The sequence below is a fragment of the Myiozetetes cayanensis genome, unplaced genomic scaffold (assembly GCF_022539395.1).
Source record: "Myiozetetes cayanensis isolate MyiCay16 unplaced genomic scaffold, myiCay2020 scf4, whole genome shotgun sequence".
Taxonomy (NCBI): domain Eukaryota; kingdom Metazoa; phylum Chordata; class Aves; order Passeriformes; family Tyrannidae; genus Myiozetetes; species Myiozetetes cayanensis.
The window spans coordinates 38,593,445-38,609,864 of record NW_026087631.1 but is presented as its reverse complement, the minus strand read 5'-3'; the positions used below and the strand labels follow the sequence as shown (position 1 = coordinate 38,609,864).

Sequence of the window (16,420 nt, the reverse complement as noted above, 5' to 3'; positions counted from 1 at the left end):
AAGACTTCCCTTTCTTTTTATTTATTTGTAATGACAAGACCACTTAAAACCACACTGGTCCCTCAATAAACTGCTGCGGTAGAACACTTTATATTTATTAACAAATTAAAAATATATATAATTTGCAAATATTTCTGTTTTGTTCTTAGGAAAGCACAAACCACATTTGCAACGTCAGTGGAAGAGCACTCACTGAAGACAAATATTATACAAGATTATTACTAAAGTTAAAACACTTTCACTCAGAGGGTTCAGACACACCTTAACAAATATTTAGAAGGAACATATATGTTAGGAAGTCATAGTGACTTGTAACTCTTGAAATATCACCCAAAAAATCCCAAAGGTGTAAAAGAGCTGAGGGGAAGAGACTGCGTAGCAAGACCTGTGCAGTTTTTGCATTCAAATAGTTTGCTGTACAAAGTCAGTGGTTTTGAGGAACTAGGCATCTGCTAAGCAACTGATCATACAAAAACCCAACACAGCATGCATCAAGAAACAGTTGTTTAAACAGTTAATTAGTAAAGTACGTAAGTAGAAGTCCTCAACAGGCACCTGTCTTCTAAACAGGATCCCAACAATATTAAGATTGGGATAAGAAACTTAAAAATATTCACCCACTAGACAGAATAGAACCATAAATTTATTACTGACAATACTTGTAGGTGACACAAAAGCTGTGAACTGTAAATAATGAAGAGGATATGATGCTGAAAAGTTTATTAGAATAACCTATAAAACAGAAACAGGCAAATACTGTGCTCCAAATACTGTTAAATATAAGCTTGTTGAACAATGAATGAACCCACCCTGAAAAGCAATTATTTAGAAGAGAATTTAAGTTACAGCAGTCAGTCATCTGAGCATGAATAGTTTAATGTCATGGCTCAGTAGGTTGTTGCATTCCTTGAACACACCTTAACAATGGCATTTCAACTAGTAGTACTCCTATACTTGTACTAAAAATTATACACACATCAGCGCTCAGTTCTCATGATCTGTACTTCAGTCATGACATTGAGTTGGAAAGGAGTCAAAAAACAGCTACAAAAATGATTAAAGGATCAGAAAACTACTCCACAGTTAGAGACTTAGAACTGAACGGCAGAACCACTCAGACGGAGCCACAAACAGGATACTGGAGCCTTGTCTTTCTGTTCTCAAAGCTGATAAAAAACCGTAATGTTCACGAAGATGATGAACTTAAAACATGAGTCGTACAATTATTTTATCTCTTATGCTTCATCTAATGTCAGAAAACAAATTCCACAATAAATAAACAGCTTATCAGACACACTGCTGGTATTTTGTGCAATAACCATGCATTTTGGTTCAAAAAACCCACACCACCCCTTCAAAAAAGACACCAAAAAAACCCCCAAACCAAACCAAAACCCCAAAGCAAAAAAACAAACCCCCACAAAAAGAAACCCTCCAAAACACACAAACAAGCCTGAGAGCTATTAAGCACAGTGATGTATACAATTAATATCACTATACCTGAACTGCAGTCTACATTGGTAGGCTGAAATATTGTTTTAAATTAGAAAATATACTCAATCACAGAAATAAACATTTGTCTTGCTCAGGGCTCTGTTTTGACTACTTCCCTAGAGTTTTGACTCTCTGTGCACATAAAAAAAAAAGCTGCACAGAAATGGGAAGGTATTAAAAAACTTCATACTTCACTATGCAGAAGTAGCTTGGTATCATGTAAACAAGACAAAACAAACAGACACAGAAGATAGTTACAGATTATTCCAGAAAATACTGTCACTCATTGGCAATAAAACCAACTAAAATAAAAAGCAAAGGCATTACAAAGTACTTTCATTACAGTTTTTTTCCCTTAAGTTATTGTAACAAAAGAATGTGTCCTAACAGCTTGATAAGTCATCTAAAATAACTTTGCATAATTACCATACAAAAAAATCCCACCATATTCTGTCTTTTTCGACAATGAAAGCCTCCTGCATTACTGGTTTTATATTATTTATTAGAAACTCAAAAGACAAAAGATACAATCTAAGTATTTAAATACTGCACTTCTCAGTTTACTACATGAAATTGTAGACCAAAAATATCTGTAAATCAAAACACCAGACAAAGTAGTTTCTGCGAATAACCAAATGAAAACTGCACTAATAAAACATGGTGATAAATTAACCAAAAAAAATACAGGCACAAGAATGTCATTACCCAGACAATGGTTGCGTTATAAATTTCTCCAAAAAAACAACTCAGAGGCACACATACATACACTGTTCAGCCTCAGAGGTTTGCATTTGTCATAGGGAATACAGCCACAATTAAGCTATTAGCAAATTCTGTTCACATTGTTTATCTGGTTTTGGTTCAAATCCTAAAAATCTTTAGATGTTACCGTGAGTCTAGTTCTTAATCCTAACTAGATTTAATAATTAATAGTAGTGTATTATTCTGTTATACAGTCGAACACAGAACAAACCTACAGTGAATGTGAATTCACTATTTTCTTGTCTTGCAGGTAAGCGGCAAGAATGAATGGATTAAGTAAAAAAAAAAACACCAAGAAAACCAAAACTGTTCTAGACAGACAATGTTTCTAGATTCCTATCAATACCAATGATATTAAAAGTCAAGCTTAAAGGACTACAAGACAAGTCATCTTTAAAAGTCAAATATTACTGATGCTAACTATGAGAGTACTAGGACACTGGAACAGGTTGCCCAGAGAAGCTGTGGATGCTCCATCCCTGGAAGCTTTCAAGGCCAGGTTGGATAGAGCTTTGAGCAACCTGGTCTCTAGTGAAAGGTCTAACTGTCCATGCTAGTGGGTTGGTATGACATGATCTTTAAGATCCTTTCCTATCAAAACCATTCTGTGATTCCATAAAACATGCTGCTAGTCAATTTACTGAAAATTAGTATTTCCAGTGACTCTTTGTTTGGTTTGTAGATAATAACCAATTTCACATTTAGATTAATACAGCTTTACTTCTAAATTGACTGTTCTGCCTTTCTATGAAATCAGGTACTAAACCAGGACAATCACTTAAATGAAATCCATTTTTTCATTGATCAGAGTAAATATTTATAATTTCCTTTAATTTATTTACCATTTCAATGATGAGATAAAAACCAAGAGGAAACGGAACATAGTACAAAAAAATCTCATGCTATTTCCAGAGATGGGGCATCCACAGCTTCTCTGGGCATCCTGTTCCAGTGCTTCATCATCCTCATAGCAAAGAAATTTTTTCTAATATCTAATCTAAACCTATCCTCCTCCCTTTTAAAGCCATTCCCCCTTGTCCTGTCACTTACAGACCCTGGTAAAAGGTCTTTCTACATCTTTCTTATACACCCTTTTTTGGATATTGAAAGGCTGCTGCAAGGTCTCCACACTACCTTCTCTTCCCTAGGCTGAACAAGCCACACTATCACAGCCTCTCTTTGCAGGAGAGGTGTTTCCTCCCTCTGACCATTTTTATGGTCCTCCTCTGAACTCGCTCTAAAAGGTCCATATTGTTTTTGTGCTGAAGACTCCAGAGCTATACACAGGACTCTAGGTGGGATCTCAACAGAGAAGAATCAATTCCTTTGACCTAATGGCCAGACTTTTGATGCAGTCCAAGACACCCCAGCTTTCTGGGCTGCAAGTGCACACTGCCAGGTCATGTTCAATTTTTCATTCACCAGTACTCCCATGACCTTCTGCACAGGGGTACTCTCGATCCATTCATTCATCCCCTACTCTGTACTGATGACAGGGGTTGCCCCAGTCCAGGGGCAATTCACCCAGGACCTTGCACTTGGGCTTGTTGAACCTTATGAGGTTCCTACGGGCCCAGTTTTCTTCCCTCAAGTGTACCAATTGTACCTCTTAGCTTGGTGTCACCTGGATATCTCCTGAGGGCACAATTCAATCCCACTTCAGATATTAAACAGTATGATTCCTTGAGAGACACCACTGATTACTGTTCCCACTTGGACATTAAGCCACTGACCATAACTCTGAATGCAGCCACCAAACCAATTCTTTCTTCATCGAAGAGTCCATCTTGTGACAAGTGAAACAAACTTATTTCATGCCAATTTAACAGTCAGAATGGTGTGGCGGACACTGTATCAAAGGCCTTACAGCAGCCTAGTGAGATGACATCACTAGCTCTCCTTTGTCCACTGATACAGTTAGTCCATCACAGAAGGCCACAAGGTTAGTTGGGCACAGTTAGTCCTTTGTGAAGCCTTGTTGGCTGACTCTATAGTCACATCCCTGTCTTCTATATATTTTAATGTATCTTTAGATCGTGGAACAGATATTCTTTAAAGACTGAAGCTGAGTTATAGCCTGAGTTTGGGTTTGAGTTTTAGAACTGCGAAACAGGTTTCCCCATCTTAGAAAACCAAAAAAAGTTTCTCAAGTTTGTCATTGGGGAATTTACACAATTCTTTTGCATGAAACATGCAACACCTGTGACTTCCCAGATGAACCCACCCCCCTCCCAACATTCACTTAAGGAGTCTGGATGGATTAGGAGAATGGTAATGAAATAAATGGACTTTGATCTCTAAGTCTTTCTTTCAATAATGGGCAAGGTCAGCAGTCTTCAAAAGTTAGTCAGACAGCTGCTTGGTGGCCTGCACTCTGAGATAAGCTACCAATCCCGTCATGGTTAATAATGACCAGGTGCATTTGCCATAATAACCCCTAATAAAAAATGGCAGTTTCAGGACAGGAGGTTAAAACTGACATGAAGATTGAAGTATTTTCAAAAACAGTGACAAAGTGTCAGGTTCCATTAACACATAAACAAGAAATTAAAATAAGAAAATGAGACTTTAACCAGAGCTATTCAAATACTGGAGTAAGAACACGTGTTTTATTCTTTAGATTTTTTTCCCCAGCACAACCACACACTGACTGTGTTTCCAGGCTACCATTACTTCCTTTTTAAAAACAAACAAACAAACCAACAAAAAGAAATACAAGTGAGAAGTACTGTAAGTATCACTATTTTCTGTTCTAAAAGATCATGTGAACCTTGATTTCTAAAAGATCAAGTGAACTTGATACTTTCTAGAGCAAACTTTAAAAAGGAGTATTTTGGGGTTGTTCGTGGTTTTTGCTTGTTTCCATTGTTCCTTTTTGCAAACCATCTTTGAAAGGTTTTCACTACCAACAGTAATGTCTCATTTCAACACCATCTAGACAGTAGACTCAAAAAAGGCAAAAAATCCATTTGTAAATTTTTAAATTCGGTATCAGCAAAATATATATTCCATACTTAATCCTCAGTGTTCCAAGTGTGATCAGTCCCCAAAAATCAAAGACTGACAGCATCTTTTTGGACTTCTATGCATTTGAGTCTTTCAGGCCTTATAAGTTAGCAGTTGATGCTACAGAAGCCTTCCGTTTGGCTTTCTGGATGACTCTATTCACCCATAAATGTGGGCTAGAATAGCTTTCAGCATTCTTTTTCAACATTCTCTAATATAAGCAAGACTATTACCATTAACATTGAAGACTTTCAGAGTTAAAAACTCCTGTGGTGGGTTTACAGAACAAGGAGATAAAAGCAACTTTCTTTAACTCACAGAAAGGTTCTCATTTAGTACAAAGATTCCTGACAAAGATTATCTTGTTTCTTTTGAGTTTTCAGCTGGTGGAGGAATGAACTAGCCAACAACCAAGAAGCAGTGTGATAATGGCCAATGAGCATACAGCTCACATACGGTGACAGACACACTTGAGGACTAAGCAGTAACGTATAGTTTACGCTGCAAGAACCAATACTATTAAATCTAAAATATTTTTTCCCTAATGAAGAATTTAAAAATGTACCTAAGACATACCCACTACATAGTATCTCAGTCTGTAAAACCATGATCAAGAATGAGATTTCTTTAGCTTGATTTCATGCCTGTATCTTAACTAAACTAGTAATTTCTACCTTGATTGCCATTTACTCAAAGAATCTCTAGCAGGTTGAGTTTCTATCTATCTATCTATCTACCTATCTACCTATCTATCTATCCTGATACACCAAGTTTCTACAGAACAGAAACCTGAGCTTCCACCTTGGATTTAACTTGAAGGTGGCTAACCCCATCAGGGAAAGCACCCTTCTGATCCACATTTGGTGATACTAAGATTAGAGGTGTGTTGTACAGTAAATAAAGGAGTTAAGGATCTAACCGCACTCATCTCTTCAGAGAAGAGAAGATCAGGTGTGGGAGCGAGAATATAACGTATTTCAAATTTTAACTGCCCTTTCCACAGCTTTCCTTGGGAAAAACAAATCTTCCTTCAACAGATTTTTGACAGGTGGGACTGAGTTGCAAAATACTTCAAGAAGGACCACCATGACATTCTCCTAGATATAAAACAAAAGACATAGATAATCAGTGAGGACAGGACCTTGGGTAGACATTTTATCCATGAGTTTGCTCTGAGACAAAACCAGGTCCAGACTTGGGTACCAAACTGCCTAGTCTCATTCATTCCTAACAGATGCATCTTCCACACACAAAGCAGGTCAATCTAAATTACAAACAGCAGCACTCCCAGATGAAGGTGTCAACACGCAGCTCAGCTGTGTTGAAGCACTAGTGACACAGCCTCTACCTTTTCAATTTACTGAATCACAAGGTGTTTCCCCTTTCATCAAATTTCTGATGTTCCTTTTTTCAAGCAATGCGCATATTGTACACCACCTGCTTTTCACAGAAAGATGAGCTGAAGCACCACAGTGGGGCTCACCTAAACCAAACAGTTCATGCCAGTATTTTCCAGATAATTCTGCCTTAATGGATGGACAAAGAAGGAATCTTCCTGGTGGGTTTTATTTTTGTTTTGGAATAGCTGCACCACTTTCTCGAACACAAAATGAAATCAACAGCACTTTTCTGTTGGCAACACCATCTGCATTGAGTACTGGGATAAAACTTTACAGTACTGTTAAACACTAAGCATAGTGTGCAAATTAAGTAGTTTGACTATTCCATGCCATCTGTCCTTTGAAAATCCACAAAGGACAAAAATTTGTAGACAAATCACCCTTCAGTTTAGTCTCTGGATCAGCTTTACTTATTGAGGAAACAACGTACTTTTCAGAATATTTAAGGTTTTAACTTTAGTTTAGCCTGAAAAAATGTTTGTGCTGTTCCTGGAACTCTCCCACTAACTTTGAAGAAGTTTAACTTCTAAAACTATGGTATCTCTTAGACTTCTGCCATCCAGTGCTAATACATCTGGTTTCTTTGCACAGAGTTAGCCATATTCAAAGCCTGCTGCATGCTTCCTTCTTTGCAACTAAAACCACTTATAGGGCTTCCTAGTGTTTCCTACATGCTAGTTCTTCCTTTGTTTTCTACTGCTTCCCTGCTCTTCGTTCTTGCCAGGTTTGGTAATTACAGTAAATAGAAGGCAATTGCTGAACTATTTTGATACTTTTTCAGTAACAGCTGTTCATACACAGTAGCATTCAAGAATCAGATTTTTCCTGAGTCCTACATCATTCAGCTGGGCAAGGAAAAAATGCTCAGTGTTTACAGCACTCTATTACTGCAGCAAAGCTGGTCACTATTAATCACATATTTACCTTACTTTATTTCACACCTCCCCAGCACTAATTTTGCAGAGACTGCAAGGAAGTGCTCTTCCCTATGAAATTGCTGTTACCACTATACCCCAGAAAAATGAATTTGAAGCAACTAAAGTAGTAGAATTAGTATTTCTTAACTTGCAGCACAGAGTCAAATGCCCATTCTCAAAAGATTTTTCTACTCAGCATGTATTTTTTCATCCTACACTTACTGTTTGTCAATGTAACACACAAACTTGGGATCACCTGGCTCTTTGACATTTAAATAAAATTAACTTAATCTGAATTCTTTGATTATTCAGACCACCAACTAGTTCCTATTAACTTCAGTGGGTGCAGATCACTTCTCAAGAAGTAAAAATAAAACAGCAACAAACCCTTTTCAATTGCTGCAAGGAAAATATCCTCTTGTGAGGCACTAAAAATAAATATATTCCTAATTATTTTCTAAATATATGTTCTTCACATTATCACACAGATATCCAAATAATTATTTGGGTTTTCCTAACAGAAAAAAGAAAAAGATATTTTTATATATGGACATACATGCCTATATAAGAATATATCAAGGTGTTTTACATCCAGAATGAAATCGTATTTCCTCTGAAACAGCTTCTACTAGGCAAGAGAAGTTTAACAATCTAGTTACAACACCTATCAAGATGTAGGTTAACTATTTGTTCATTTAACAGTTGTAAATACGTACTGTGTCAATTACCTAAATTATGTGAAAGAGTTCAGTGTGCGTAGGGCAGACTGATACAAGTACACACTACAGGAAAAATAAGGAAGCTTGATTGTTTCTTCAGCTGAAGAAAAAGTTATATAAAAAAAAGAGTTGGCCGTTGTTGGCTTGATGGACCCACTTTCTCTTCAGCGTATCTACAGAAAGCCTAAGTCTATGTGAAAATACCAAGTTCTGCATATAAACCTTTAATTCTGCTGGCACAGCTTTATGAAATAATGCATATGTTCACCTTATGTTTAAAAGCATCTTTTCACATTTGTGCCAATTGAAATGGCTTATCATCCACCTATTTCCTTTGCTATCACACAGAGAGTAGGACACTCATATCAGGCAAGGCTCTTCACTGACATATCAACATAAAGAGACACCACCTATTCCTTAAAAAACACACTTTGCATATGACACACGCTAACCAAAATGCTGCAAAATAGCACTGTCAAACACACCTCCAGTACTTCATCTGACCAGGGTTTGCAGTTACGTAGCCACAGCTAGCACAATACTGGCAAATTATTTTCTTAGGTACTCAAGGCATTTCCCACTGAAAGAATAGCGTATAATATTAATATATAGGGTCTACAGGCAGAGGATATCTAGGATTGATGGTTTATGGCAACAATCTATCATGTAAGCTCAAATGCTGCCTTCTGAGACCATGTAAAAGTTCTGTGAATGACAGGGAAAAATTGTATCTGTAAAACTACAGCAGTTAGCTTTTTCTGCTTAAAAATAAATATGTACATACATATATATGCCTAAAGTACAAGCAGGAAACATACATTTGCATATGTTAATATAAAACATTAAAACACCTCTTTTTTCCCTCCTAATTACAAAAACAATGTGTTTTTATAGCTAACAGCAAACAATGGATGGATACTAACAACTGTAAGCTCTGGAGAACCATCACAGGGTTTTTTTGCAAAGTGTTCAGAAGTAATGAAATCCAGAAGAGTTTGGAAAATACAGGAGATTAAAACCAAATTCAGTGCAAGACTGAATCTGTTCCAAAGTGCCTTGAAAAACTATAGTCAACTTATGCTAGTTGAACAACAACTACTATGTAATATGCTTCAGTGCATATTTATTGATTCTGGTTTTCTAGAATTACAACAGCAAAAAAATACTTTTCCTAATCTGCTCAAAAAAACAAGCAATGAGGTACAATAAAGTACCTAAAAGTGCTATTTTAATGTTTAATCACATAGAATGTTTATTTTTAAATGAATACCTAAAATTAATCTCAGGACACAGTAAAAGTTTTCTGCAAATTACTTCAGATTTTGGACTCTGTGATTCCATGAAAAGTAAAAAGATATTATTAACATACAAAAATGGTGTATCAAGCACACTGTCTGTGTCAGACAGTAACAATTAGGAGAAAACTAATTTTCCAAGAAAGCCCTATCTCTTTCACAAGTTAAGGAGGAAAAAAACTTCTCCTGATCTAAAAATGTTACTTTTTTTTATGTTTGCCACATACATACATTTTCATGTGTGTACATATAATTTTTAAACATGTCTAAGAAAACAACCTGGCACAGATACACTTGTTTGTGCCTTAGAACCTTTTGAGTTAATAATACCTTTTACTTACCACTTGCAACAAGTGTGAAGAACATGTACAGTCACTTAACAAGGCTCCGCTTAAATTGTGCTAGTGCTCTTTTTATGAGCCAAAGGATATCCTTCAGACCCATATTTAAAAGCCCTTAACCCACTTTTCAGACCCACAATACTTTACACACTGGAAAGTTGGTACTTCTGACAAAAAAAAAGAACAAAAAACCCCAACCAAATAAAAAAACCACACAAAACCAAACAAAAAACACCAAACATGTTTGCTTATGTTTACACTACTGATTTTTCCCCTTAAAAGTAAGTGTGTAAGAGATGTAATGGGACAGTAAATGTCTACTGGATATAAAAAACCCCAAATGACATTAAGCAGCTTCAGATGGTTTTCACATTACCGGCCTTAGCATTTTTAATGAATACTTTTTCATTTTTAAATGGTTTTGTCTGTCTTATAACCATATGAATTACCCACACAAACAACACAAAGTTAACAACTGAGCAATTGCCTATGCTGGGGAAGCAATGAAAGTGACTCAAAAATAAAGTGCTGATGTGCAAAAGAAGTGCAAAAACCCCCACCAATGAAAGAAGTTTCCCTAAAATTTGTTTAGACATTGAATCCTAAATCCCTATGCAATACAAAGACTCCAAGAGTGGTTCACCACCACACCACATTTTACAAGACAAGGTCATTAAATGTTAAATCCAAATGTGCACAAGCAGTTTCAGTCTAACATATGACAGAAGCTGACAAAAGACAAAAAATGTGTGCACAGTAACAATTTCTGTACTAGTTTTATTACCCAAGTATAAAGACACACTATAAAGTATGAAGTAGTCGAAAGTTCACCCCTCTTATGCTTATGCCTTCACAAGCCTGTTGGAAGTTGGCATTGATGATGAATGCAAAAATCTTTTATACAGGCACTCAAAAGAGTTTTTCCTAACCTTTTCTAGGGGTTGGCTTCTTCTCTATTCTCCCTCAAATCACCAAGTACCATCTGGTCCAAAGCAATGCCTTAACTGTTTAGCAGTGGGAGGACCTTGTGAAGCAGCACAAGCTCTGCATTCCTGATTGCAGAAGTGGATCTCTGAATTCTTTCTCTAAGGAACATATACTGGTCTTGTTTAGTAAATTTCACGTATCTCTGAAAATTTGAGAGACGTCTCTAGCACTACTGCAAGAAAAATCAGGAAAATACAGAAACAATTTGGACCCAAGTAATAAGTCAAATCCATGAACTGCCTCTCCTGAAGCAACTGTATGTCATTAATCATACTTAAACATCCATAACGATATTAAGCCAGGGCAAGCAATTTTATCTTCTTTGCGAATCCTGAAAGTCACAACATGCACTGACAAAAACCAAAACCAGGCCAAAATGAGACATAACGTTATTACTGCAAGTGCTGCATCCATGTTCACCACACCCCTCCCACACAGTTAAATGATCCTGACACCATATCCAGAAGACAAGCTGCAGGAAATAGCATATTTGTATGGAAGCACTAAAACATATTCGGACTTCTTTCAACTTGCCTTACCTCATTGAAAAGGCAGTTTACTCCCCCAGTATAAACCACTACATGACCCAAGACAAATAATCTTCACCGTAAACATCCTGCATCCACTTGGAACATCCCCTCTCATCCACACACCAGACAGCAGTGAAAACGTATTTCAAGGCCTGTGAATCCCACGCAGAAACCATATTACACGACACAGTACATTCACACTGGACACGGGCAGGTGTATTTTAATTCAAAAGGCTTATTTTAACGTTATTAGATAAAAGCTGTCTCTGTATAGTTGCAGCTCTAAAAAAACAAGCTCTGCTTTAATTAATGAGAAACGATACAGTAGACTGAATTTCCTGACCGGTGGGTGGATTCCGATGGTATTAAAGATCCTGTGATCATCCTGCACACTTCAGGTTCCCTCTCAGCTTTGCTTGTGCATCTGGGCCTTTGCGGCTCCCTTTTCTTTATACAAGCTGGTGCACATGCCGAGCACCCACTTTACCTCACGAAATAAAAATCACAATAAGAAAATGCAACCGGTGAGCTAACAACCTTCCCGAAGCTCACGGAACAATGCAGATATTACACTCGCCACCATCGATCTGCACAGCGACTCGCCTTGCGACTCCCTTTCCTAAACCTCTTCGCTGCCATCGCTCCCCCACACACCTCGACATTTGCCCCGAGCCCCGCACCCTGTCACTCACCCGCCATCCGTCCCCTCTCCATTTTGGAACGCCGCTTCCCCTCCCACACCGAGCCCACCCCGCCGGCGAAGCCCGCGGGCGGGCACAAACGCCCCGCTTCCCGCGGCGGGTGCTCGGCCTGTGGCTCCCCGCGGCGGGGGCGGCGAGCGCCTGGGGGCACCGCGGGCATCGCCGCCGACCCGCCCCGCTGCCGCCTGCCTGCGCCCCGCCACGGACCGCGCCGGCCGAAGGGCGCCCGGGGCGATGGCGATGCCCGGGCTGCAGCCCTGGCGGCACCTGGGGCGTGCGCGCCGGCGACGGCCCGAGGCGAGCGGGCCGAGCCGGGCGGAGGCAGCCCCGCACTCACCCAGCAGCAGCAGCTTCAGCTCCCGGCGGGCGTCCCTCTTGTCCCGGCGCAGCTGCCGCTCGATCTCGTCGTTGATCCGCCGGGCTTCCTTAGCTTCCTCGCTCAGGCAGCACGCCATGATGGACTCCAGAGTCATTCTTCCTAACTGGTTCAGACGCAGCCCCCAGCCCCCCTTAAACCCGCAGGCACACTCGCACACACGCACCCCGCCGCCGCTCCGGCCCCGGGGGGCACAGGCACTCTCCGAGAGCCCGGGGGCCGCCGCAGGGCAGGCGCGCAGGCGGAGCCGCCTCGATGCCACACAGGGGCGAGAAGAAAGGCAGGGCCGCTGGCGGCGCGGATCCCCGCTCCCTGCAGCTGACAACTCCTCCTCTCCTCTAAATCAAGCACCGAACAACATGGAAACATCCACTGCGGCGGCAGCAGCAGCGCTACCTAGCCGAGCCGCCCCTCGCCCCGCTGCTTCCCTTCCCTCGCCGCCGCCCGCAGCCTGCGCGATCCCCGAGTGTCCCTGGCGGCCGCCGACACCCCCGCCAACCTCCGATGCGACCACCCCACCTCCCCTGGAAATGCTAATGCCCGCTAATCCCTCCCCCGCCCCGCACACGCACACATCTCCCCGCCGCTCCCCGCCCCCGGAGCGGGAGCCCGGCTCTTGCGGGGTGGGCGAGACCGCTGCTGCCCGGCAGGAAGACGTTCGTCGCGACCGCCCCTCCTTCCCGGCGCCGCGGCCGCTCGCCTCTCCGGCGGGAGGAGGGGGGGGGGGCGCTGCCGAGGACCTGCCGGTGCTCGGCTCGGTCGGGTCCGGCCCTGCCCGTGTGGGCGAGAGAGCAGCGGTGACGAAAGGGAAAGGAGCGGACTGCCAGGGGCCGCGCTTGACCGGCTTTTAAATGGATCGGCTCCGCGGGCGTGGTGCAGGAATATGGCGTCCCGTCTCCCGCCGCCGCTCCCGCTCTCTCTCCGCGCCGCCGAGCGCCAGTGCAGGGCGGCCGGGGGAGCGGAATCCCCGCCCGCGCTGTGCCGCTCCCCACAGCGGCGGAGGGCAGGGGCGGGGAGGCGCGGGGAGAGACTGGGCGGATTCTCACACCAAATGGCCGCGAGGAGCTCTGCCCGCTCCGGTTTGTCCTGCCAAGCAGCGCCTTCCCTACCGCCGTGTTTGCTTTCGCTTCCTTTGTTTGCAGTCGCGGGCACACATTTTTATTTAGTTCCCATCCTAGGAGAGCTGACTTGGGTTGTAAGACACTGGCGGAGAGGAGAGAAGGAGATAGGGAAGGGAGAATGCCTTCTCCACCTCTGGCCGTAGTGGGAAAGCAGGAAAGCAGAGCGGGGACACACGCACACTGCCAGGCGTCGGGCAGGTTTAGCGCCCCAGCACCCGGCCCTGCAGGGGGAAGCAAAGCCGTGCGCTCGGCAGGGACGCGCTGGGACACCTCAGGGAACGGCACCGCCTCGGACGATGCTCCACTCAGCCCCTGCCTCAGGCCTAGTCCCTGAAAGCTGTCCGCACGTAGCCTCCGGTAGCCCCCGGGGCGATGGCACACAATAGGGCAGAATGCAATGACACGCCTTCAGTTTTTGTGGATTCATAAACTCCGCACAAAATTCCCACACCTGCACTTCCTCTGGCCACCTCCATATTAAGCTACTTGTATCTAGGAACGTTGCCAAATCTGCTGGGAAACACGTACTAGCCTATGTAGTGGGTAGAAGGGCACATCACTCTCCATCCTCTTTCCAGCACCCGCTGACATCTGTTTTGAAATTTGCATGCACTTTCTTAAAACTTTACCTACATACTGATAATACGAATTAAGTAAGGGGGTAAGAATTTATCTGCCATAAAGAGGAAGACTACAAGGGAATAATAATAATAAAAAGAATAAACCAATCAGGAAAATAATACATTCAATCAATTTTTTCGAGCACGAAAAAATTCATTACTTTAAAAAATGCATGATTTTCCACATAGATCTACATTTTACATCTACATTTATGTATAATGTATAAAAATGGTTAAGATGACTTGGATTTTTATTTATTCCAGTCAATTAATACATGACTTTTAGTCATGTATTATTATTTAGTCAAAACCATGTAGTCCCAGTTATTAAAAGTAGATTATATTTCATTCAAAGCATATTTTCTATTTTAAAACCTGTATGTATATAGGTGTGTCTATATATTCATCTGTTTTATGTTCTGGTTCCAGATGAATGCAATAATGTTAAATGCAATAAAAAATTCTAAAGATTGAATTACAGAGACAATAAAAGACAACAAAAAGGTGGTGGTGGGAGCATGGTTCTTCAAGAAAATAATTCTCAAAATATCAGAGTTTTCTTCTAAATGCCAGGTCCAAAAGACAGAAGGTGAATGTATGGTAAAAATCACAAGAAATACTTGATGGATGTTTTGTACACGGTATTCAAATCCACAGCAATTCTCTTCAGGAATCACATCTTACAGAAAGGGTTGGAACAGGTCAATGAATTTCCAGCCTTTAGTTAAAATGAATCAAATCCACCCCCAAATTGAGGGCACACCATTCCATTAAAAACTGTAACATTCTGCAGTAGATGAAGTCTTGACTAAACTTTCTTAATCCTTTTATATGCTCATTGTAGAAGGCATGAACACAGTGTGTACCTCAAATGCAGAGCTGTCATTTAATTTTGCATTTTTAATGAGAAAAGACACCCCAGGGATTGTAAATTTAATCTGTATGTACCACTCTTACTGACATAACGTGATTTCAAATTTTTACTAAGTATCTTCAGATTTTTAATGGATAAGCCATGTAGTCCTGAATCCAGCATCAGCAGATAGCCATTACATGCTATTTTACCCATTTGCTTCATGACTTAGTGGAAGTCAGAAGAACCCCATTATGGACAATTGCACGATAAACCAATGAGGAAGTTTCTTTCCAGACCTCAATTGGCTTCCAGACCTCAGTGGTTGGCTTTTGTTTTGAAATGTGAAACGACCTTTATAAATATTTTATCCTGATAAGAACTATCAGTAAATGACAGACATCCTTATTACCCATACAGGTAATTATTTTCTGTAGATACTATCCATACTGTTACCTAATCCTGGATAGATACTTCCTGATAAGCCTCCTCTGTAGCACTAATAATCTCACATTCCTCTATCCAAGTAGTCAGTCTCCAGTGCATGGTTCATAGCAACCCGCCTGTGAGACATTTTAATGTTGCTTACTGCCACAGGAAATTAAAAGTGAGACTGACAGAAGGAGAAGAGGTAGTATTAAATACCCTGCATCTAGGTATTCTTGCTTATAAGACAGCAAAGACTGGGAAACTACCACTCTGTTTTATCAACTCCATAACATTCTCTGCACTAATCTATTCCAGTTTTCAATTTCTTCCTTCCATATTCCTGAAGATATTTATTGCCAATCTCCTCTGTCTCTTCTGCCTGAGGTACATTTCCTGTGATATTTTGATAGATTTCAAACAGTATCTGAACTTGGTACTCCTATGACAATAAACCAGAAGACTCTGTATGGCAACATCACAGTATTTTCATGGTTAGTCAGTATCCCCTCTTAAACAATTGGATATCTTGCAAGTGCTTTTTGATTGCCATTGTGTGTTAAGATGTTTTCATAATGCTACACACAAGTACTTCTCAGTCTTGTTTGTGAATACTTACAGTAAATTTAAAGGCCATCAGTATGTCTGAGGCTAGCAAATTAGCCTTCCAGTATGCCATCCTATTCAGGTTTTTGTTTGTTGGTTTTGTTTGGGTTTTTTTTAGGCAAAACCAAACCAAAATAAAACAACAACAACAACAAAACCAACAAAACCCGAGCCAACCCAAATAAAATGTGTCTCTTGTTTCTCTGCTGTTAAAGGAGTAACATCCAGTATTTGCAATCCTTCAATGGATATAATCAGTTTGTTGC

General features: G+C 40.8%; 1 protein-coding gene across 1 annotated transcript in view; it reads right to left on the bottom strand.

Annotated features, from left to right (window-relative positions):
• The window catches only part of LOC126647476 (guanine nucleotide-binding protein G(q) subunit alpha), a 128,875-nt gene extending 115,898 nt beyond the window's left edge, over nt 1-12,977 (bottom strand). The window contains exon 1 of the mRNA XM_050329775.1: nt 12,490-12,977. Coding sequence (XP_050185732.1) covers nt 12,490-12,625 — 136 coding nt within the window. The 5' untranslated portion in view covers nt 12,626-12,977. The remainder of the gene's footprint in view (nt 1-12,489) is intronic.
• Nucleotides 12,978-16,420: the final 3,443 nt, after the last annotated feature.